The 25,342-nt window shown below is 38.4% G+C and overlaps 1 protein-coding gene across 1 annotated transcript in view; it reads left to right on the plus strand.

Annotated features, from left to right (window-relative positions):
* The window catches only part of Pkhd1 (PKHD1 ciliary IPT domain containing fibrocystin/polyductin), a 429,388-nt gene that overhangs the window by 77,978 nt on the left and 326,068 nt on the right, over positions 1 to 25,342 (plus strand). Inside the window, exon 34 of the mRNA XM_076860094.2 lies at positions 1,186 to 1,336. Coding sequence (XP_076716209.2) covers positions 1,186 to 1,336 — 151 coding nt within the window. The remainder of the gene's footprint in view (positions 1 to 1,185; positions 1,337 to 25,342) is intronic.

The following is a 25,342-nucleotide window of genomic DNA, read 5'->3' on the forward strand; positions in this document are numbered from 1 at the left end:
GACGCTGCAGTTCAACATGATTTATAGTTTCTCAGTCAGTGACCTTTTGCCCTTTCCCCCACCCTTCCTGGATTCTGCCATCTTCACTACTGAAGTTCAATCAGCATCTGAAAATTCAAGAGTGCTGCTCCAAGGAAGCAGGACACCTGGATTCTGAATTTGGGAGCGGCATAATTTTGTGTTGACTTTATGCAAATCCCTGATCTCTTTGGGTTACATTTTTTATTCCTCCACCTAATTTACAGGCTGAAATGAGATCATACATATGAAATTGCTGAAAAGTATAAAACATCATGCATTATTATTACTAATAATCTTTGAGTTAGTTGCAACAGTGCCTAAAGCCAGGATTATTTTTGAATAAATATCACACCTGTTGGGGCTGATATCCTGCAATATCCATGCTTTCACCTCCTCTAAACTGCATATTTTCTGTAATGCTACATACACTGCTGTTTTTTATTTTAAATCTAGTCTGGCTTCTCCCCTTAAAGCAAGGGGACTTTTAAAGTGAGTGGCTGGTAGTATAACTGGCACATATATCGCATCTCCTTAGTCTGGGCTGTTAAGTAAGTTTAATTAATTTACTAAGTTAATGTTCCACTGCTAGCAACAGAGCCTCATTGCCATCAGCTGGGGAGAGGGAATTGAAAGCCTAAATGAGCTCATTTTTTCACAGTTGGAATTAGGGACCAGTTAGCCAGTTGTGTGGGTTTTCCAATTTCTCCATCTGCCCTGGGGGGAATCAGGCAATTCACTCCCCCAACACTAAGTGTGAGTAAGATCAGGAAAAGGGAAGGGGAAAAGGAAAAATAATAATTAAAAAAACCTCTGTCCAACATTAGTTTCCATTTTGGAACTGGAAGTATTGTCTGCGATTATTTTTTTTTTTTGTTAAGTTGGGTTTGGAGAAGCTTTTACTGATGTTCCCGATAGATTGGGAAAAGAAGAAAGGCTTCAGTGAAAGATATTTACCATGTGCATTTTCATTGCAGGGTGAGCAGATAAAGGAAAAACAAATAAACAATAAAAGAATGGAAACAAAATTACAGAAATTTGCAAAATTTGACAAATGGTGGCCTGTAGTTGCCACAAGCTAATGGCTTGCAATGATTAATAAGAGTAAAAATAATTGCATTTCATTAAGATTGATGACACCCCATTTAACCTCCCCTCTCGTTTCAGCCCTAAAGTGGAAAGAGATGAAGTTCTCATCTATAATAGCTCCTGTAACATTACCATGGAAACTGAGGCAGAGATGGAGTGTGAGACGCCTAATCAGCCAATTACCGCCAAGATTACTGAGATACGGAAAAGCTGGGGCCAGAACACTCAGGTATAATCAAATCTTTTTTACAGACTGATTCAAACAGCTCAAATTAAATTTGTAATATTGTGTACATTAAAAAAACAATTTAGTCCAAATGGCAGCGATATATAATATTAAATGCTCTCAAACTTTGAGGAGCTGGTCTAATGCACAACATCTGAATTCATAGTTAACTATGGTTAATCATATATTTTCTCAAAAATAAATGAATGATGCCTGGGCTCTTTTAAAGCAAATTCTGAACAGATAATCTCCCAGCATTTTGTCCTGATTTCTGCGTGCATATTTCTTCATAAAATAAATGGCCTAACATTTAACCAGGCCCTTCTGGAAGGCTTCCAAGTCACTCAGCCCTCCTCACTGTGGTGGGACAGTGAGTCCCTGGACTGTCCTGTTTCTGTCTGTTCCGTGGGGAACAGAGTGCGAATGTCTACCTTGGTGGGGATTGTGTGGAAGGATTGCAGGGCCACTGGCCCAGCATCTCTACCTCAATACATTTGTTTTGAAATCACCCACACCACTCCCTTCAAGTGGCTGTTCTAAGAATGTGTCTTTAAGTCCCCCGTGAAAGATTCACAGCCTCCCCAAGGAATTTGCGAGAATTGAAATCAGAGGCTAAGAGCTCTTTGGAAATGGATCAGATAATCTTTTACAACTCCCCAGGCTTCTCACTGTACACAGACAAAAAATAATATTTATTGAGCACCTTCTCCCCCAGGTGCCTTTCTCTTTATGAAAGCAGTTTTTAGATTTTTCCTCTCTGTCTCTCTTATTTGGAACAAACGTTTATTAAGTGCCTATTATGTGCCACACGCTGTTCCAGATTCACTCAAGAGTGCTGTTTGAGTCAAACCGTCCAAATCCGAAACTATACTTCCTGGTTCATAGTATATGTTTTTGTATAACTTTTGCACAGGTGCTGACAAGGTATATAATTGCAAATATTTTTTTCCCTGTCCTTCCTAAACTGCTCTCTGTTGTCTTTCCACCACTCTGGGGCTTCTCTGTTTCTTCTATCACTTCCTAATCTTCTCCCTCCCTTTACCCCCCTTTCAATGATTGTCCAAGGTTGTCACTTCCTGCTTCTTTGTGTCCTCCTCAAATGCCCCTTCCTTTCAATTCACTGTTGATGTGAATTCTTCATTTCCAGAACCACTGCCTTCCCATTGCAGTCTCCCTTTCACTCTGTGCCTCTTTCTTAGCAGACAGCTCTAACTGACATTTCAAAGTGAGATGGAACTGCTGTGGGATAGTGAGCAACTGTTAATCCTCTCTGGGCTTCAATTCCTGTCTGGATACACAATCGCTTAGTGTTGTTGGGATGCTCACGTAAGCAAATGCTGGTAAAAGGAAGGGAGAGACAGGTTAGCACAGTGGTTAAATCTGTGCGCTTCAAAACTAGAACATTCAGGTTTGAATACATCACTTTCTACCTGGGGGACTTTAGGCAAGTTACTTACCGCTTCCGTGCCTCCATTTCTCATCTGTAAAGTAGATAGCAATAATAGTCACCTAATAGGGTTGTTCTGAGGCTCACACATAGTGAATGTCCAGTATTAGCTATTGTTAGCAATGCTAGTTTACTAGTAGTCATGCCAGAAAAATGATAGAGAGTTGCTTCTCTGTAATTCTTGCTACCTGGGCCAATCATTTAACTTCTAAGATCTTATTTAGCTTTTCATTATCTAAAAGTTGAATTTAGAGACTTTTTGAAGGTTACATGCCTCACTTGTTTTAAAATATTTATGCAACACATAGGTATTGAGGTTTTAAAAATATTTTTAGTTGTAGATGGACACAATGACTTAATTTTATTTATTTATTTATTTATTTATTTATTTATTTATTTATTTATTTATTTATTTTTATGGTGCTGAGAATTGAACCCAATGCCTCACACATGGTAGGCAAGCATCCTACAACTGGGCCACAACCCCATCCCTATCTACTGAGTTTTAACCATGTTCAAGAGCCTCTGCCATGCTCTGAAGCAGACAAGAAAGTAAGACAGAAAGATGCTTCTATTATTAAGGGATATTGGGAAGTGAGGGCACACATGGAAGTAGGTGAGGTTTGAAAGACAGTATCTTAAGTCAGTTTACCATAGTAGGATGAAACATTGGGCACCATCCAGACCAGCCGTCTCATTTCAAAGATGAATTAAGATTTAAAAGAGACCTTGGTAAAGGTCACATAGCTCATTATTTGGCATCATAACCCATGCAGCCATAAGTCATTGTGGTGAAGTGAGCCATTTAATCTTCAGGAACCGATGCTGGGGAGGAGCATATTTGTCAGAACCTACTAGATTAGAGCCTGTGTGGGAAACTTCAGAGGGGCAAAGAGCAAGTAGGTGCCACTGTGAGGTAGGTGCCACTGCTGTAGCTTCAAGACATGATCAGCATTGCACTCAAGTGTTGAAGATAATGTCACACTCTTAAACACTCTTTTGGGAGCAGAGTCCTATCAAGTAGTATGAGGGGAGCAATAGCAGGGATTTACAGCAAAATCATCAGAGTTTAAGACCTACGTTAGCACCAGTGGAGTCCTAAAGAATGCAACTAAGGTCTCAAGCACCATCCCTATCATGCTGACTGGATCAACACGGTGGAGTTGGGAAACAACTATAGCTAACTGTGCCTGTAATTGTCCAGGGCCCAGAAAGCAAAAGGCAATAGAGAAATTATTCATTCTAGATTTTGCTCTCTGGTAGGGTAGTTTAGTTTGCTTCAGGATTGGAATATAATGAAACCTATAAATAGAGGGTTTATAACTAACTGAACACAAAATTGACTTATCACCCAAATCAGAAAGCTTTTGAGAGTGCAAGGATGACAATTAATAATTGTGTTGGGATAATATGGAACTCTTATTGGGGTATGTGGAAACCCTACTGGGCCTGGGAACAACTCATCACTATGCAATACATGGTTACCCTATCTCTGAATGTCTGATTTTCCTGCTTTGGCTTGGGAACAACATGCCACCTTTGCTAGAATGCTTGGTTGCCTTATCTTGGCTTAGGCCTGGGGAAGACCACCACTGGCAGATGATTAATGAGGTCTAAAACCCAGGTTCCCACTTCCAAGTTCAAGGATTTCCTATGTGAGAATATGGGGACATTAATAGAATAGATACGTAAGCAATAAAAGGGTTCCAAAAACAAATACATTTGGAAAGTTGGGTGTAAAATATTTATGTGTGTGTGCGCGCGTGTGTGTGTGTGTGTGTGTGTGTGTGTGTGTTTATTTTCCCACTAAAGGACTTTTTTTTAGAGCACTCAATATGCGAATATATAATGTGATTTCTATAGAAAGCTATGGTGTAGAATGTCACCCAGACTTACCTATGCCCAGATTCCCTCTGGGCTGTTACCTCTCCCACTGCCTTCAATTTGGCAGGTGCCTGTGCCATGCTTTTTCCCTGTGGGAGTGAGGGCTCTGTCCCATCATCTTCAGGTGGGTCAGTCCAGTGAGCTCCATTGAAGTATTATATTATGATGTGCAGTGCAGGTAGGTTTTCAGGGAAGCAGAAGAGGAATCAGGGCAGAAGGTACTAAAACTCTAGGACAGTGTGAGGTGCATGGTGCACATGTAGGGCACTCGTGAGTTGCACGTAATTGTCCAGGGCCCAGAAAAACACACACACACAGGGGAGAGTGGTGATGGGAAGTGTAACTGAAATCTGGAGGTGAATGAAAGGTCTGCTTTCTCTTTAAGGAGAAGTCGGCCTACTCATCCCTCTAAATTCTGTCCTCCACCCAACTCCAGAATCCTGGCAAATCAAATTCTACTCCTCCCAGGAAGGAGATCAAATATTACTCTAGAGAGATTAAACCAGAATAACTGCTCACAGATGCCGGCATTTGAAAGCTTCCTGAAGTCCTACTTAGATTGATCATCTACTTAGATTTTTAGTGTGTTGCTATGACATTTGAATAGACAGATTTCTGGTTTGGGCTAGGAGAGTGTAATGATTTTCAGGCTTACCCACATGCCATTCACAACTAGAAAACTAGTCAAAGTGTATTTCAGATGTTGCATAACTGACAGCACAAAGCTGAGATCCTTGGAGAATGGAAATACACAAGGACAGTGACTTTCTATCTATGAGCATTGTTCAAAACCCAGCACAGGGAAACAGAATCCAGACAGAGTGAAATAGTCTCATTGGAGGGATCATTCAGAGATTGGAGTCCAGGCTGGCTGATGTTGATGGGATTTGCAGGGCAGGTTGATAGAGAGGAGGAAGGAGGTCTGCAGAATAGGAGTTCTAGGAATCTGCATGGGAGTCCTTTGAGACTTTGGCCCAATATTTAAGCAATCATAGTGAGTGCAATTCTGTGATGTTCAGCAGAGAATAGCTACCAAGATGCTTGAAGTGAATAAAAATTTTAAAGTACTTGACAATATAGTACTTGGAAAAGTTCAAGTGAGGATCAATTAGGGTACAGAGACCTCATTTAACATCACAGCATTGAGTTGAGACCACAGAAAGGCCATATTTTCAGTGGCAAGGAAATACAGATAACTGAGTTAGATCACAAATAGGATAGGAAAGGAAGGATGCAAGTAGGTATTATGGTTAGGCAGCAGCTTCCTCATGCCCAAGCTTGCTATCATTGATGGTGGAGAGAGTTTTCTTGAGTTAAAAATATTTTGAATAAAGCTGTGGTCTTTTAGAGTGTTATTGATTTGACAAGATCAAGTCTCCATGGGTCACTTGTCCATTCTTCTGGTGACTACAGAATAGCTGTTAGACAGCTATAATGTTTGGCTGGTTAAATCACCATAATTTTTTTTAAAGTATTTATGTTTCAAAATTCATTTGTGTTCTTTAATGCTTTTTTCCTTGGGAATATTTTTATTTCCTTAAAATTGAAGAATTTTTCTCTTGTGAAATTCCTTAGTACTTTATCATATTCATCTTGTGGAATTTGTCTTCTTATACATTTAAAATGCATTTATTCATTTAACTATCTTAACTGCCAGCGAGGCACTAGTCTGAGGTTGGGGTTCATGTAGAATTCTTCCTTGACCTCTCTTTGGCAAATGAATGGATGAAGACATATATTTGTACTGGACACCGATAAAAAATAAAGCCACGTTGCTTAATTTAATCCCTAATTTTTGTTTAAGGAGAGTCTTCTAGAAAAGTCATGCAATCCGGTGAAGTAACAAAATTTACCTTTTCTTTATAATGTGTGTACCTATTTAGAAACTAACTTGAAAATACTTTTCATTCCCTAATCAATTTTGCTTCTCCTGTTACTGAAATCCAGAAACATTTTTTTTCTCTTAAATTTTATTTACTTTTCTTTTATTTCTTTTAATTTCCTTTTGGTTTTTCTTCGCTTCCACCACCCCACTTCTTTTCCTTTTTCCTCTCCCTTTATCCTTCTTGCTTTCATTCAGTTGTGTATCTTTAAGGTTTTTTGTGCCTCAGACAGGGGTGTTTTGGAAAGCAGAGCTGAGCTAGTCGTTAGATCAGGGATACAAGCTATAGGGACTTGACAGTTTCCCAACTGACTCCAAGGAACCTTACTGAGTTCCTCGTGCCTGTATTTTCTCTGTGAAATGGGGGTCCTAATATATGACAATTTTCTACTGCAGGAGGAGAACAGTCGAGAAGGTTGACATTTCACATCTGAAAGGGCTTTACCTACCTCCTTAGGATAATTAGGCAGGCAGCAGAGACAAATGGGACACACAGTAAGTGGGACTGCTGGCACCTGGCTTCTGATTCTAGCACTGTCCCTGTCTGTGACTGTGGCAACTCACTTCACTTTTAGATTGATTGGTACTATCCCATGGCCACTTTTTGGAGTAGAAAGCAGAACATACCACCTGTTATAGCTGGAGGAATCTAAGTCCATCAGAGGCATTATGATATAGTAATTATGAATGTGGGCTCTAGGATAAGCCTAGATTTATTTGAGGCTCATTCTTCTATTTGTTATGTAATTTTGGGCAAATTTTCTTAATTTCCCTGTATCTGTTAATTCTATCTCATAGTGTAGTAGCAATTAAATAACAAATAGAGAGAATTAGCATAGTGTCTCATCCATAGGTAATTCTCAGAATGTGCCAGACATCATTGTTTGTTAAATCCTACAATTGTTTGTTAAATTCTACAATTGAGAGAGATCATAAATTTGTAAGTGCTCTGCATATTGTTTTACAAGGTTACGGTTGTCATAATTTATGTCCAAGTTTTTCCTGGTGGTGTCGTAACCAGAGCTTGTTGTGTGAAAGCGGTTTTGCCACTTGCTTGAATCTAAGACCTTGCCCTTTTTAAAAAAAGAAAGAGGACATTCAGGTAATATTTAATCTGAATATTGTCTTTAATTCAGCTGAACGAGTTAACTGTGTCTCTCTATGTATTGACTGAATTCATGACATCAGCCTGTTCCTATCATATGTTCATAGTGAATGAGACTGTGGTTTCAATAGTCATTCATCATATTTTGGCAAAAGAGTCCTTATCATTTCTGATTACTATTATGTCAGTGAATAATTACATCACTATACAGGAGTTGAATCATCATAGGTAAACTATGCTTAATATTTACCTTAAAGTCACTCTTATGACCTCAGTGGAAAACAGTGAGTTTTATGAATTCTATGAAAATGACCTTATTAATGACAGGAAGTGGGCAGTCCCCCAGGGACATGACATGACAATTTCCTTCTAAAGTACAGCTTCATAAATTGAAGGCATCTTGGTCTAGATAAATACTGTGTGGAATGTTCTCAGTGAAACTTGATACTATGCAGAAATACATGACTTCATTTTTGGGTTTGACTGTGGGAGTATAATAAGCCTTTCAAAATATGAAATTTTAGCTATCTTGCAGATAGGAATGAATGCTATGAAAACTGCTTTGGATGTTAGAAAGGCCCCTATGAGGGTTCTTTGGATCCTTCAGAGGAGATAAGGCTTGGGGAATGAAGAACCTGAAGTATTCAAATTAATTTATTAGTCGATTCATTAAATGACTGGGTAACAATTTTTTTTAATCTCACATCTTAATTCCCAGATCTGTGTCATAGAAAAATTATATGTAAGACTTCATAACAGCTTGTGCAAACTATAATATGTGAATGTGTTACATTATCAGCACACTTAATTTTTCATGTGAGAGAAAAACTTTTTCACAGGTACATAGTCTAAGGACATTATAGTAAATCACAACTTCTGAGGCTTGATAGAAAGTTTAAAACACTCAGCTATGAGTAGGACCCTTCCCAGGTACAAAGGGTCTCAGATAGGAGTTGAGTGGGTTTCAGAAAGTAGATGTCTTTCTGTTCGGTGTGTGATGTGGTGGTGATATTATGGTGATGGTACATGTGCATGTGGATTTGTGTTGAAGGAATGATGTGAGTTTTGTTAGTGTTTGGATATGTGGTTCCTTACTAGACATTTTAATCTCTTCTTTTTTGTCAAAAGTAATTAAATGTTAGTTTTGCACCTCATGTATGTAGCATGCCTATTTTCAAGAGGAAATAATCATAGTAGTCTTGACATACAAAAGGCAGTAAATTTGGAGATTATCAGTGTCTTCTTAGTGGTTTCTCCTTAAATCTTGTTGTTTCAACCATAGATCTTCCTTTCCAAGGACCTTGCTGTGAGTACCACTGTGCTGAAGTGTGTTCTTTCTTTAAAAAGCCGTGGTAACTGCTTTTAAAATGTATAACTTTATGGAGAACTATAGGAAGGTTTGACAGATAGCTGCAGAGCAGCTGGAGACTGGTTGGTGAAGAAATTTGGGTAAGAGTAAAAGAGGAAGGACATTTCATTTTGGATGAAGGAGAATTTGGCTCTTCAAATATTGAAAGTGTTATGGAAACTGACTCCATCAAATTAAAAATCAGCTCAGAAAGAAAGAACTCCTGTCTCTTAGGAGATTACTTTAGAGGAGAAGAGAAGGAGAATCAGAAGAAGCAGGGGTGTTGAGTGGAATTAAAATTATTGAGCTGGTTTCTGATAATAGCTTTACTCAGAGATTATTTAAATGGTATTATCATTTCTATAAGTGTATGTTAACTTGCCATTGATGCTATAAAATTGTTATTCCAGGCATAAGCTTTTCTGTATGATTTTTGCGTGTTCTGCTCCTTTTCCTACTGGTACATTCCAGCTCTGAGGTAATTACACTAACCTCAATGGAGGGTGCATGTGCCTTACTCCACTGAAGGCTTATTTAGCTATAGTCCTTCTGATGTTTTCACAGATTACTTCCGCCAGTGGCAGGAGGATCAGTCAAGATCTCTTCTGGCCCTTTTGTTAATCTCAGCTAAAGTGGGCCGATGGTTGGTTTGTACAGGGGTATTGAGGAATGTGTGACCCCAGCAATAAATAAATGATAAACAATCAATAAATTTGGAGAACTTGGGTTTCCCCAAGGCACAAGTGACTCTCTGGTTACCTTTCTTTATGGAGCTAGCACAAATGCAATTGAGAGGAAGAATTTGTGGATGAGGGAATCTTTTCCATAAAATATACTATAAAAGATTATTTCAGTTACATTAGAAAGAAGGAAATGGGTCCTGGCTAAGGGAGGAAGGAAAGAAATGTGTAGAAGTGGTCATTTAATGAGGAAATAAATTGCTCTTAAGAGTTCATATATGTCTTTTTTAAAAAAAACAAGAATAACAACAAAAAACAAGAAAGGTGTGCCTGGATCCTATAGGTTTTCTAAGAGAACATCTGGCCTTTTTAAGGTATGATGATCACTAAAGGGAGATGCAGAAAAAAAAACACAGAAGGAATCACTGTGATGTTTTCTTGCTTCCAGCTATAATGCTGGCAACTTCCTCAAATCAATGAGTATTTAACTAATTTTCCATACTCCTCTTTTTCACCTAAGAGAATGTGTGGCAACTCTCAGTTTTTCCATCTGTTTTTCCATCTCCAGGATCTGGTCTCCTCTGTTTTGAGAACAAGGAAGTACTGTACTTGCCCAGGCTTTTGAAATTTGATGGTGCTGTGTGACTTGCTTAGAATGTGGATAGAAGCATTGTATCTCTGGGGCTTAAGCTCTTTTCATTTGCCAGGGTGACTAGCTCTGACTGTGGACTGAATATATGTCAACATATACGTTCTGTTTCAGGGATTTGCACACGTTTGTAGTGGACATTGTGAGAATAAGAAACAAACTTGTGGATATTGTATGAAGAAAAATAAAATTTTTCCCTTGCCCCCACCCCCCATTATGGATCAGCATCCACTTATCAGAGAAAATATTTGACCTTTGGTTTTTTTGGAGTCCAATTACTTTGCTTAGCATGATAACTAATTAGAACAAATAAAAATAAAATAAAATTTTGTTGCATTGTGCCATTGAAGATATGGGATTCTTTGTTGCTACATACAATCTTGACAATAGTCAGTCTTGACCAGATATACATCTTTCACAAGTGACTCTGTGGTCTTGAGGCTGACCCACTGTGTTCCACATGGTGTCTTTAAATGTTTTTTTTTTTTTTTTAATGAGTCCACATGGACATATAACCTGATTTACAATCTTGCTGGCAAATATGACAAGATAGACTATAAAACAAAAACATTAGGCAAAAATTATGGACTTATGTGGATTTAGTGGGGGGGGAAAAACAACTGGATGTTTGATGACATTTAGTTTCTTCCCATCCTTTGGATTCTCCCTCTGCTCCCCTTTCATTGGTGCTTTGGTCCCTATGCCCTGAAGATCCTCTGTGGACTTTTACAGTGCCGAGACACTGTAAAAGACACTTCTTTTGCAGTGTTGTTGAAAGTGGGAGTTCATGGGGAAGACATGGCTCTTCGTAGCATTTCTGCCCATGGTAAGTCTCTGTTTATTTCTTCCTAAGAAATACTTGTGAATGGGCTGGGGTTGTGGCTCAGTGGTACAGTGCTCACCTGGCATGTGTGAGGCACTGGGTTCGATCCTCAGTACCACATAGATTTAAATAAATGAAATAAAGGTGTTGTATCCATCTATATCTTAAAAAATTTTTAAAAAAGGAATACTTGTGAATATTATGCATCAAGAAAATTTGTTCAAATCAAGCTTGTGTCTATTTCTATGGTCCACCTTCATATCCATAGGGCTTTATAATCTATTTATAGATATTTTTAATTACTCATGCTTTCTCATTTCTCTCTTTAAATTTTGCTGTTTAAAAATCTTTTTACTGGGGAGAGGAGAAGACAGGAGAAAAGAGAGGGCAGAAGGGTATAAAAAGGTCAATAAATCCTTCTAATTTGTACAATTGATATGTGTTAATAATTATGATAAAAATATTGTTATGGATACTTCAACCATAGGCAGAAATAGCTCAAATGAGCTTACATGGTGAGGAGATTGAACAGGCTCCCAGGACAGGAAAGCTCAGAGTCCTAGGAATGGTGTGGTGTGGCAGCTCAGGGCTCTACCCTGCCTTTCACAGTGTCAGACTCAACCTGGGCATGTTTCTGTGTGCTCACAAGGTGGTTTGCCAGTAGCCCCCAGGGGAGCTTGCTTTCCTGTTCACATCATATAGGAATGAAAAGGTCTTTTAAGGCAGAGTCTCAGAAGGAGGAAGTTTCTTTCTTAGACTCCAACTTTCAAATGTCTCCTAGTGACACCTAGGTCCAAATCAAGTTGACCACACTGCCCTATGCTCAGGGCAAGGGCTTTGTTGATGGGTTTCAACTAATGAGTGGACCTTAGAATAGAGCTAATCCCACCTCAAACCTTTGGGTAAGAACCTGGGAGCAATGATGCCTGGGAAAATCTTGAGGCTATTGATGAGTGGGGAGCTGGAGAGAGGCAATTGGGAAGTGAGCTAATGCTTAGCACAATGGTCTAGCTTTTGTCTCTACACATCTACAAGAGGGCCTCTTCCTCTGGTCCTCCTCACTGCTCCTTTTTGAGAACTTAAGGCATGCCATTGTATGGGATTTTGATAGAGGTTAAAACAATGTTCCTGTAATTTATAAAGGAGTCAGCTGAGTGAAAAGGAAAGAATTTGGTAAACCTCTTGTAGAATTCATTGGGAGAGTTTGCTTTTAACAAGCTACTATGGCTTAGATATGAGGTATCCCCCAAAAGCTCATGTGTGAGATAATGCAAGAACATTCAGAGGTGGTATGATTAGATTGTGAGAATTATAACATAATCAATACTTAACTCACTTATGTGAACTTGGTGGTAACTGTAGGTAGGTAAGTTGTGTCTAGAGCAGGTATGTCACTGGGGGTGTGTGTGCCTTTGGAGTTTATATCTTGTCCCTGGGGAGCAGAGTACATTCTCTGCTTTCTGGTGACATGTCCTGAGCTTAGTTCCTCCACCACATCCTTCTGCCATGATGATCTGTTCTACCTCAGTCCAGGCCCAGAGCTGTGGAATCAGCCAACCATGGTCTGAACCTCTGAAACTGTGAGCCAAAATACATCCTTCTCTGCATTGTTCTTGTTAAGTCTTTCAGGCACAGGAATGAAAAAAAAATGGACTAAAACACAAACAAGCAACTAAGAAAGCATTATGAACACATAAAACACATTTTTCCAGAAACCTATAGGACCTCAAAATTAGTTTTGTGTTTCTTTTGTAATATGTGTCTTTCTTATTTGAAATGACAGTAGTTGTTTTTATGATATATCAGCTTCCAATGGGGTTCTATGCAAGATAACTCTTCTCTAATAATAAAGAAAAGAGCAATCTAAGGAAAGAAATGGCATGTTCTAGTGTTTGCCTCCCATAATGGTCTTCCCAAACACATCACAAATATTAATTAATCCTCTCAGCCTCTGTGTACAGTGAATGCCTGTTTATACAGATTGCAGTAGACAAAGTCAACTGACCAAGGCTCATCAGTGGTTTAATCTTAAAGACAAAGGCCTTGACTATTGGGGTTCACAGCTGTAGTACCAGCCACCTGAAAACATTGCCATTTAGCTTTCTCCCTTCCCAGAGGGAAGAAACATGCACAGCCAAGCAGAAACTAATGTATTTTTTTCTGTTTCTGCCTGATACCCATTCACATAAGTTTGAAGGACATTACCTGATGAATTTACTAAGACATGGAACAAAGGGAACAATATGACCAGCAGAGGGGCATGGTTCTCCTGTGGCAGGAAAGTGAAATAATCATTTTAGATCTTTAGATATTATTTACAGGTGCCTCAGAGTGTCCCAGAATGGTTATCTTCTAACAGGACATCCTACATTACTAATTGACTAATTGTATTATATTAGCCATTCTATGGGATTTTCAAAAACTTTTCAACAGATAATTTAAGGCTATGAAATTATGAGGGACTTAGATAAAGCAATGCATTCAAAATCCAAAATGGTAGAGCTATTCCAATCCTTTGAACTTTGAAGTATTGTAGTAACTTTTTAGAGGAATAAGATAAAACCCCTACCTTGTTGAATGCAATTTTCAGTAGGAAGGATATAAAAACTTGATATGCAAAGGGTTTCAATGTGATAACAAAGGTATTTGTATTTCAATGTGGAAAATCATTGAAGACAAAGAAATCATCCAACTGGAAAAATGACCTGGGACTTCCTTAAGTGTAGCATTGAAACTTGGATCTAAAAGGATTATTAGGATTTGGATGAGAGGAAATGAGGAACAAAGGTATTCTGGTAAGTATAGAATCCTAGAGGTGGGAAAAGTAGTTCATATAGAAGTAATTATATTTGCCATGGAGTGTAAGATTTGAAAGAAAGCAGTCAGGATAGGAGTCATTGGGAACAAAGGTAGGAAAAAAAACATCTTGTGTGGTCTTGAGTGCTAAACTCAGGAGTGTAGACTTAATCCATAAGGAAATGCAGGCCACATGGGGGCTTAATAAGTTTTGTAGCCATCACTTTGCCTCATAGAGTGTCCCTTTCAGCCCATAATAGAGTCAGAATGCTAGTCTTATTGAATGGCAGCCCCAGGCCAGACTAGTCCTTACACAGGTAGAGCTGTTCTCTTGCACTCAGGTGCTGGTACATGAAGGGCTCTGCTGCCAGTCACAGTGAGAACATCAGGGAGACAGGGTCTTCTTCAAGTGTCAGGGACAGAGGGAGCATGAGTGTCTTGGAGGTTGCCGTGTGGAGGAATCCCTAGCGACTTTCTCAATTAGGAACAACATAAGCACAAGGTGCTTGAGATTCCTGCTGAGATACCCAGAGAGACAGTGGGGCAGAGAGCTGAGAGCAGGCCATCTGAGTCCTCCCTCCCAGGCTTGGGTTTCCTTTGCCTGGGTGATTATAGGCAAGGCTTCAGGAAAACCTGAGCCTGCCCCCATATACAGAGAGGAATTGGACTTGTCCACATTTGCTGATGCAAATACTGTAGGCAATTAGTCAATTAGTAATGTAGGATGTCCTGTTAGAAGATAATCATTCTGTGGTCAAGCGAGACTGAGAAATCCTGCGGACTCAGTTCCACTCTGCAAGTCACCATGGCCAATAACACATTAAAAGCTTGGAGAGTTCTCCAGGAAGGAAGGTAGTTTTACACTATTCAACCTAGTCTTTCCTGTACTTATTTGATCATAAAGAATCTTACTGATTTTTCTTCTGTGCAACACTGATTGGCTTTCTGTTAAACATTGTGGGAAATTTTGGAATAGGTCCTTTGTAGGTGTCTTTTCACTTTCATGGTCTGCTTCCGAAAGTTTCTCCTCCTGTCTTGAATTTTAGAATTCCAAAAGAGGTTTATGCTCCAGCACCGTTGAGTGAATTTTCCTCCCTATATTCTAGTATTGACTTTCTCTCACAGTGGAGGCAAGGAGTTCTTTAAAAGTGTTTTTAAAAGAGCTTAGAGATACTCTGAGGAAGACGGTCCCTGGTGGTTTTGTCATATGACTTCATTAGACACCTTGTATGCTAAGGAGCTATCAACTTCAGCTTCCAGTTAGGAATCATCACTTTTCTAACTTACTCTATTAACTAGGAAAGAGCTGAGGGTTTTTTTTTTTCCTCTCTCTCTTTTTTGCATCTGTATATAATATAATTTAACCTAGCAAAAAAGACACTGATTGTCTGTCCCACAGGACTTAATTAACTCCCAGCTTCATGGTGCTCCATGGAAATAATAAGAAAAGTAAAAGTTCGAGTGTTCCATACCTGTCCACTTCCACCTCTGGTGCATAATGAGACGTCAGGAACAGTGACACTGATGAGATGTGTAAAAGATGCTGATTGCAGGAGGCGGTGAGCTGCTTGCTTAGCTCCTGAGAGCTCTGGCCAGGCTGGAAGAACCACAGATCCAGTGAGCAGTTTTCGCCTTCAGATTACAATTTCCAGCCTTCGCCCCAGTCACCTCTCTGCCACCTGAGCAGTGGTTTTGTTAACCTTTAGCTCTGCCTTCTGCACCCTGGTCGGATGTGATGACAATTGTCACGGGGCAGATGCCATGTTTATTACACTGCCTGTAGCAAATCCAGACTGGTAGTGCAGGATTCTACCAGCCAGCCCTCAGGGGAGCCCATTAAGAAATTGCAAGGCTAATAAAAATCATGCTGGATGAAATTGCAATCCTCTGGTGCCACTCCGTGATGGGTTGACTCTGGTTTTACATTTTAATGGGGACAGGGACTGAAGGTTTGAACCAGGACCCTTGAACCAGTGGTACTGGAGGTTGTACCTTCTTAAACCAGAGCTGGAATGGGTAGCCAGAGATGAGCTTGCTTCTCTCTTTGTGTGAGTTTTCTGCACATTTGAGATAGGAATTTATTAATATTTCTGATACGCTAATACTGCGCTGCTCCTGGAAGAAAGCCTCATTCTGCCACAAATTCTGGGGCATGAAATTTGGGCCATAGTCAGAGTCTCCCAGCTTCTCATTGAAGTCTTCAGTGCCCCATCCAAGGGGGGTCTTGAGAACACAAGACTCTTGGTAAAATTGCTCTCAAACTTTCCTGTACTGGTGGCTTTTTAACAAGGACACTGTGTGGCAATAGGAAGAACCGTTCCTGCATTCAAAGTCATCTTCACATCACACCCTGTAATCCAGAGGCCCCCAGGCCACAAGATGATTCTGCATCCTCTTGCTACATCTCTTCTGCACACATAACTCATAACTTGGATAAATCGATGGTGTTCAAACATTAAAATGAAACAACCAAATATATAATTGCTGTTTGGGGAAGATTGAGGAAAATAGAAGGAAAAACACAATAGGATATTCAATACCAGGTGTGATGCCAATGACAGAAGTATATTCTGCATTTTATTGTAAAAAGTACTGCTGCTACTAACCACAATAGAAAGAAGTAGTATTAATTGCATGCTGATCTCTTATCAGAATTGTGTGATGTACTTTATTTGAGCTACTCACTTAATCCTCAAAAGAAAGCTGTGAAATAATTACTCTTCCCATCTGCATTTTACAGATTGTTAACTGATCAGAGATGGTTGGGCATCTTGTTTCAGGATACACAGCTGCTAAGTATCAACCTGAGATTGAATAATTCTAGAGCCTATACCACTACTGCTGATTTTCTTTAGAAAAAAAAATTCAAAAAAGGAAAATAAAAACCCATTCTCTTTTGTAAACATCACCCAAGATAAATAAACAAAATTACAATACAAATTTGTGGAAGTAGAACACTGGGTAGTGGGAAAGTGTGAATATATTAAAATTTGCCTTCTGAATGCCAGTCACAGCTGTGAGCATGGGTCTGGTGTGCATCACTACAGTTCCTGCCAGCGCCTGCCTGTTTGGGGGCATTGTCCTCCCACTGTTTTCTGGACTCTTCTGGTAAGAATTTCTGCCTCCTCTACCCTTCTGTTGTAACAGTTGTTTAAGTGGAAGTGTGTGTGTGTGTGTGTGTGTGTGTGTGTGTGTGAGAGAGAGAGAGAGAGAGAGAGAGAGAGAGAGAGTGTTGGTGGGGAGATATATATATATATATATATATATATATATATATATATATATATATATATATATATATAGTTCGAGTGTTCTGTACCTGCTGTACCTGTCCACTTCCACCTCTGGTGCATAATGAGATATCAGGAAAAAAAAATATTATATATATATATATATATATATATATATATATATATATATATATATAATATATTTCTTCTCTGTAACTACTATAATAGCAGACAAAGTTTTGTTGAATGAATACCTGAATAAACATAATTAAAATTTGTCCTCATGTGCATCTATAGTTCCATCTGCTTGAGAGACTGAAACTGGAGGAAAACCTGATCCCATGAATTTGAGACCAGCCTGGGTGACATAGAAGGACCCCATCTAAAAAACAAACAAACAAAAATGTTGCCTACATTGAAATCAGTTTTACTGTGAAACTTACTGACTCTGTAGACGTTGAGGGAAAAAAAACTGTACCATACTCTGATCAAAATAATTAAATTATTTCCAGAGTGGTTTTACTCAGAAATCTTTCCTACTTTAAGGGAAGACATTTTGATGTCCAAAATTGGAATAGCTTCACCATTTTCTATCTGGAGCTTTCTGCAGGTTGCAGAGATGCAGGTGAACTTCACACAGGTGATTTTCAGGGTATCTTCTTGAACTCTTTTAATAAGTCTTGATAGTGTAATATTTAGTAGAAATTCTTTATTTTGCAGTATAGGGAGAGCCTTGTAAGTTCCCTCACTGTAATTTTAGTGAAGGAATGGGTGAGCAGATCTGTAGTTCCAGGATGCTTGGTTTAAGTTTGCATTTTTTTTAATTTTGAGGGAAATGAGACAATGCTTCTTGTAAGGAAGGGATGAGAGATGCTTCTGTGGAAGATAAAGACATTTTGTGATATTCAGATGGTTGTCAACATATTGCCCCATAATTCCAACTTCCCTCCTCCTAACACTTTGGCTTCTTCACAATATTACTTCAGTGGTTTAATATACAAGAAAAAAAAATTTAAAACCACCTTCACATCTTATTAAAAAAAATACATGCTTAGAGTAGAAAATTTAACCAGAGACCATAGAAAGAGAAAAAGACAAAACAAACAAACAAACAAATAAACAAACAAAAACCCCTCCTTTCACAATTTCAGCATAGAGTTGCTTTGTTCCTGGTTAAGAATGTTAGTTAGCTGTGTTGTGAATTGTTAAAGTCTTCCCTCGCATCTTTACCCTGTAACCTGCAAGATGGAGAGTGTGGAGATATCTATGGGCATTGATTAAAGAAGTATAATTTGCTGAAATAATTAAAAGATATTCTCTGTACATTGAAATTTGGAAAAATCATAAGTTTAATGCTAGCAATGATGGGAATCATAGTCTATGTCTATGACTATGTATTTATCCATAAAACCCATCATTAAGACAATTTTAAAGATTTTTTGTTCTTTCTTGGGGAAACTTTCTTTTCAGAGCTATCACAAGTAATACAAGTAGAGGTAGGTCACAGTGGGCCTATTTAAGGCAATATGCTTGTTGGGGATTATTTTTATTAATTTTTACTTTAAAATTATGTATGTATGCATGCATGTATGTTTGTGGTGCTAGGGATGAAATCCAGGCCCCTGTGCCTGCACTATACTATGGAGTTATATTCCCAGCCCATTGTTTAACTTTTTAAATGGACAATTTGAAATATAAAAAATAGAGAGAATAGCATAATGAACTCTACACACCATCACCCACCTTCAACAGCTGATTTATTTACTTTTTAAAAAGACATTTAAATATGAACAATTTTATAGGATTTTTACTTTGTGAAGGGGAATCTGTTAAGGAAAATTTTAAGGATAAGGACAAATTTTGACTTGGGGATCTCATAGTAAAATATTTATTTGAATTTATAGAACATGATGCATCTGTGATTTAGATAAAAAGTCAGAGCAAAATATATATGTAATTGAAGTTTTTCTATAATCCCCTTTCATTGTCTTTATTTTATGTTTCTCTCTTTCATTCTGCTCATTTTTAAAATTTAAATTCATAAGGTTTAAAACCTCTGTGGTATATTTGAATTTTAAAACAGGTTTCTTAGAGATCCAATAAGTAAAGTTATAACAGTAGCATAGCAGAAGATCATTTTATCAAGTGATAGCAGAAGATCTTTTTGTATCCAGGATAGTTTATAGCTGGTACCCTATTGAATTCCATCGCCTAAGTAGGTATTCATTAACTTTAAGGCAACAGATAGTAGCTCCAATTTTAAGGCAACAGATAGTAGCTCCAATACATTGAACATTTGTATGTAACATGCATATGGCATATAAGTGTTGTTTTCTACATTATTTTTGCAGTACTCTGGATTAGATGTTGGTAGCTCCATTTTACAGATAGGGAAACGAATGCTTCAAAGTCTCAAGGCCCTGATAACTTCTTATTTTGGAGCTGGGAGTTTGAAATGCAGTCTGCCTAACATTACACCTTCTCTTACCCATAATGTGGCCTGCTGAATAAGTTACTAAGAATGATAGTGAATGAACAGCACGATGTGGGAAAAGGTGGGGTAGGAGAGAAAATAAATTTGAGTTAAATCAAAAGAAATATTTAGATAACAATATCACATCTAGTGAACTAAAAGCCAGGCTATGTGAGTTCACTTTAACTTCAAGAACATCCCTGTATTTACTAAGTAACAATAGAGTTTCTATTTTATTTTGACTTTTTTTTTTTTTTTATAAAAAGGAAGATTCTTTTTATAGCCCATAACTGTTTGCCTGGCTCTGGAATATGGGAAATCTCTGAAAGATGGGAGGGGCTTCGCTCATTTCTACCCTGAGTTACTATGAAAACATGTCCACAGGAATGAAACAAAGAAATATGCCAAACAAGGAAAGCAAAAGGACTCAGGAGCAGATATTATCAGTGCTTGGAGAGGCAACATCTGCACAAGGTTGTTAAGATGTGGCTAGTCAAGATGGCCGCTGCAGTAACCACAGGCTATGGAGGAGATAAATGGTTGACCCCAGCCTGTGTCAGGCTAGGATTGATGCCACTATCAGCCCTAGTGCCTTCCCAATGATTTTTTAAAAAAATCTTTGATAGAGTGTGTTATCTAGTTACTGGCACGAGGGCAATAGCCTGGAGGGGTGAAGGAAAGGGAAAGAATAAAAGGTCACTCCAGGAGGACAATCTCTGTCGGACTAAATGAGAAAAAAGGATCTGGCTCAAAAAGGGAGGGAATAAATAAGTAACAATAAAAGCGGCTGCTAGGTGCATGGATGGGATAAGTGAAACTGCTGTTTCCCTTCTCACTTTCTCTCTCTCTCCCTCTCCCTCTTTCCCTTCTTCCTTCTCTCCTCTCCTGCTCACCTCTTCCTCTCTCTCCCATGCTCCTTTCCTTCCTTCTCATTTTTAAAAGCAAGTTCTCTTGCAGCAGGGGTGGGGTGTGTTAGCAGTCATAGCTATAGATTATTTTCCTCTTGAACTTTTGTAATGTTCTGATTGGGATTGTTAAGTCTTTCTTCGTAAATCTCTAGGAAAGGCGAAATGAAAGGCCTTAGTGAGCACACCCCGTCTTCCTGTAAGATAATAGTGATTCAAGAATGAAGGGGGGGAAAAAAAAGGAAAATAAAATTCCTCCAGGTAATGGAAAATGTCTTTTGAGTATGCCATCAATAATTTATTTGTGGTGAATATGTGAACTCAAATCTTCGATGATTCCTGTCTTCCTCTCCACATCCATTCACATAGACACCCCCACAGGTGTACCCAAGTGCACAGTGTTTTTCGTATGTACCTATATATACTTCTGGAAGGGCAGGAATAAAATTCCTTTTTGCTCTGTATTCTGTTGCTGAACCAACAGAATTCTATTTCATTGTAATAGGAACTTTAATTGGCTCCTTTTGGCTTTGAAAAAAAATTTTACTGGGGAAAAAAGGAAATAGGGAGAGCTGAAGTAGTATTTATGTTGAAAACAGTACAGCTTTAATTAGTTGAATTTTTCTATTTACTTGACCTGGGAACACACCCCTGCCCCACCCCCAGCATGAAGATTTTTTGTTTGCTTGTTTTGGGTACTGGGGATTGAACTCAGGGACACTCAACCACTGAGTCACATCCCCATCCCTATTTTGTATTTTATTTAGGGTCTCACTGAGTTGCTAAGTGCCTCACCTTTGCTGAGGCTGGCTTTGAACTTGTGATCCTCCTGTCTCAGCCTCCGGAGTTGCTGGGATTACAGGTGTACACCATTGCACCTGGCACTCATTGAGTTTTTCTAGGTGGTAAAATGTTAGAACTTCAGGCTGAAGTGGATCCATAGTATGTATATTCTCATTTGAGAATTCTATGGCATATGAAAATATTGGTCCTCCCATTACGTTAAGTGAAATAAGTCAAACTCAGAAGGTCAAGGGTCCTATGTTTTCTCTCATGTGTGGAAGCTAGAGAGGAGAAAGAAAAAGAAAGAGGAAGGGGAATCTCATGAAAGTCAAAGGGAGATCAGTGGAGGAAAGGAACTCAGTGGTGGGAGGTGGAGTGGAAGGAGGTGCTGTGGAGTAACAAATTGGCTAAATTATATTGTTATATTGTGTGTATGTACAGACATATAGTGAATCTCAGTGTTATATACAACTATAATGCACCAACGAAAAAATAGGGGGGAAAAAGAAGCAACTCTGTGAAGAGTAAAACAAAATTCAGCAGATTCCATCCTTTTCTGAAGCCATAGGATTTTAGCAACGTGACTCTCTGGCTCTGTGACATTGTTCTCACTGGTCAGTGCTGTTCAGGGTTATCTTCAGCATCCCTTCCCCTGTCAAAGGCTTCAGAGTACCAGAAAGAGCATGAGACTCGAGGCTGGAAGATGTGAATTTTAGTCCCTGCCAACATTTACTAAGTACTTGGTCTAGGACTTAATTTCTCAGAACTGTAAATTTCTCCTCATATATATGATGACAACAGGGTGTTGTCATCATATATAGGCTAACATCATAGGCTAACAATAGCTTCCTGCAGCAATTTTAAAGTTTAAACATGTATTCAGGTGTGAAAATCCTCCAAAAGTACTAAAGCACTACTCGAACCAAAATGCTTACATCAGTGTGGACTCCAGTATGTGTGTGTGTGTGTGTCAGGGGTGGGGTGGGGTGGGTGGGTTATCTGTCATGTGGCCAAAAGTGCAGTGTAATGTAGGGTTTTCATAGTACAGAAATGAAACAGTGTTTCCTAGAAGTTTCCTTAGGATTATTTAAAGTGGGAGAAAGATAGGAGAATGAAATGTTAAGGCTAGATGAAGAATATGTGGCATGTATTTTTTGAACTTTTAATAGTTTCTAGTTGGCAATGTAACATATATGCTGTATAATTTCATATCATGAAAGTTTTGAGACACCCAACTTAAAATAAAAGTTTATTTTGTAAAGAATTTCTCTCTTTTATTGCTGTGCAAATCATATATAATGAACACACAGATCTTCAATGAACTGTTCATGAACATATGTATATACCAGGAAGTCCATACCTGTCATGGTCCTAGGCAGAACATTCTCATTCTCCGAGGAAGCTGATTTTGCTTTCATTGCTTATATTATTTTATTTTGCGTGAATGGTGATTTTAAAACTAAATCTTTAGAAATTTATTTATTTTTATTGTTTAAGGAAAATATAGGAAAGGGAAGGACCGAGCAATGATACTAAATACCTGTTACATGTGAGGCTCTGAGTTGGTTTTCACATACATCGATTAACTCAGTACAAGAACCCTTGAAAAACCTGCATTTTATGAATAAAGGGTTGAGCTTAGAGGAACTTAAGTGACTACCAATGGCCACACAGTGAGCATACAGTGAAGTTAGGCTATGAGTTTGTGCTGTCTCCAGGGCCTGTTTTCTTCAGTTGGCAAAATAAAACAAACGCAAAGATATGGGAACTCGAAAGTCTTCCGTGGGATCAGAGATGTACTGAAAGTCCACATTTTCAGAATAAAAGATCTAAAGAAAAAGAATTTATCTCCTGTGACAGGAGCAAGCTATGTATACCTTCTGATTGGAGATTCAGTCTGATTTGATCATCTTTCTGTTTCTGAGGGTGCATTTTTCACATCATTTCAGATTTATAAAATCTTTCCTATTATTGAGGCTAATTTTGGTATTGCTCAAGGGTATAGGCTACACAGGTTTGAAAGCAGAGCCTCTGGCTCCCCCTCTTTCTAGGGTTTGGTCTCTGGGCATGTTCCTCTGCTTCTGCAATCTCACTTTTGGCGTCTGTACATAGGCTAATAAGGTGGATCTTTATAGAGATATGAAGAGTAGTGAGTTATAGTTATGAAAGGTTTAGCGTGGTGTGTGGCTTCTACTAGTGTCCCAATCAGTGCTTATCATTATTGTTACTATTTTTTATTTTTGCAGACTTATGCCTTCATCCCTGAGTGCTATCATTGTTCTGGTTTTCATATTAATATTTTTCAAATCTACGTACATCTATTTAATGTACTACCAAAATGGTAGGATCTGAGTGGATGACAAAGCAGTCAGATTTTGAGACTATGCCATGTCCATGTCTTGTCCCCAGCCCTCAAGGGCATCCTGAGCTTTGCTGGCTGGTGCCCTATCCTGATGCCCTCATGTCATCTATGCCTTCTACCATGCCTGTTCCAGTTCTTGTTTTCTGTTAGATTGCATATGTGTCTCAGGGGTACTCCAGGCACCCATTACTGTGCCTGGTTATTAGAGGGTACTGAGCCACTCTTTGTTGAATGAGTAGCATTTCCAAATTTCATTTATGATCAAAACTCCTGATAGTGTCATGTATTTTGCTAGTTTTAAAGTTTCCTAACATCTCAATCTTCTCTTTTCTTTGGGGAATGAGAAATATACTTAAGGAGTTTTCTAGGCAACTGAAAAATTTCCCTTAAAATATCAAACCTTGTTTATTTTGGATATTATCTTCTAAAACATGAAGTTTTTTTCCTGCCCTATTAACTGATTAGAGGTAGTAGTATCAAATATTCATGCTTCTGGATGATCAGCATCAACCTTAGTTAATTTGCTTTTTTAAAAATAATACTTAGGGCTGGGGATGTAGTTCAGTGGTAGAGCACTTGCCTAGCATGGACAAAGACCTGGGTTTGATCCTTAGTTCTACAAGGAAAATAAAAGGTGGAAGATAATACCTTTGCCCTAAGTCATAGTACTAAAATTACAAGAAGGAGTTCCTCACTAAATGGCCCATGATGGTATTGACAGATTTCATTCCATTCTGTGTTATTGGACTGCAAGTCTCATGTCTGGGTGCTTTCAGCAGCCTCTACTGCTTTCTAATTGCTCCTTCACAAGCTGACAAAATAAGAACATTTTAAAAATATATATGCAGAATCAGAGTTAAAAGACTCTGAGTGCTATCTTGAAGGACACTTTCTGAAGAATGCACAAGGTTTTGTGTATGCATATTGTGACATATTCTCCTCTCCCCATTGCTCACCAGTCATCCTCATGACTGAGACTGTGGAAGACTGGCTTTGCTCCTCTCTATATTCAGCAAATAGCTGGGAGTGAGAGCACTTGCCTAGCATATGCAATGACCTGGGTGAAAGAAACAATTTGGTGTATCCATAATACCAGAACCAAATGCAATTGCTTACATTTCTGAATTTTCTAACTTAAGAGGTAATTATAGGTAGACATGTTTCTAAAAAAAAGTAATTTTTTTTGGTATTTATTCCATTAAGTTTATTTCACTTTCTCAGTTTTATCATTGGAAATATGCTAACTAAAAATAAATTGTTAACAGGATCAGTGTTATTTGTTAATTAAAAACTAAAGTACACTCTGATTCCTTAATTACTGTAAGTTATTTTTGACAAATACTACTTGTATAGCTTTTAGAGATAATTTTGAAGTAATGTTCCTTTATGATAATAAAGGAACATTTAAAGATTTTATTTTGTATCTTAAAAGAAATTACAACCCAATGGTTCTTGTTATTTCTATGGGAAGAATATTCAGTAATAACAAAACTATCTTTGGATGTAGTCCAGCTTTCCTGCTTTCCCCTTCTTCTTCCAGGTATGGCTCTGAATCATCTTTGTTGATTTGGCATAACCCATGGGCCTTTTCTCAACTTTGGTTTGGTGAATGAAAACCTTGAGAGTCTGTGTTATTTTTAGT

The sequence above is a fragment of the Callospermophilus lateralis genome, chromosome 6, assembly GCF_048772815.1.
Source record: "Callospermophilus lateralis isolate mCalLat2 chromosome 6, mCalLat2.hap1, whole genome shotgun sequence".
Lineage (NCBI taxonomy): Eukaryota > Metazoa > Chordata > Mammalia > Rodentia > Sciuridae > Callospermophilus > Callospermophilus lateralis.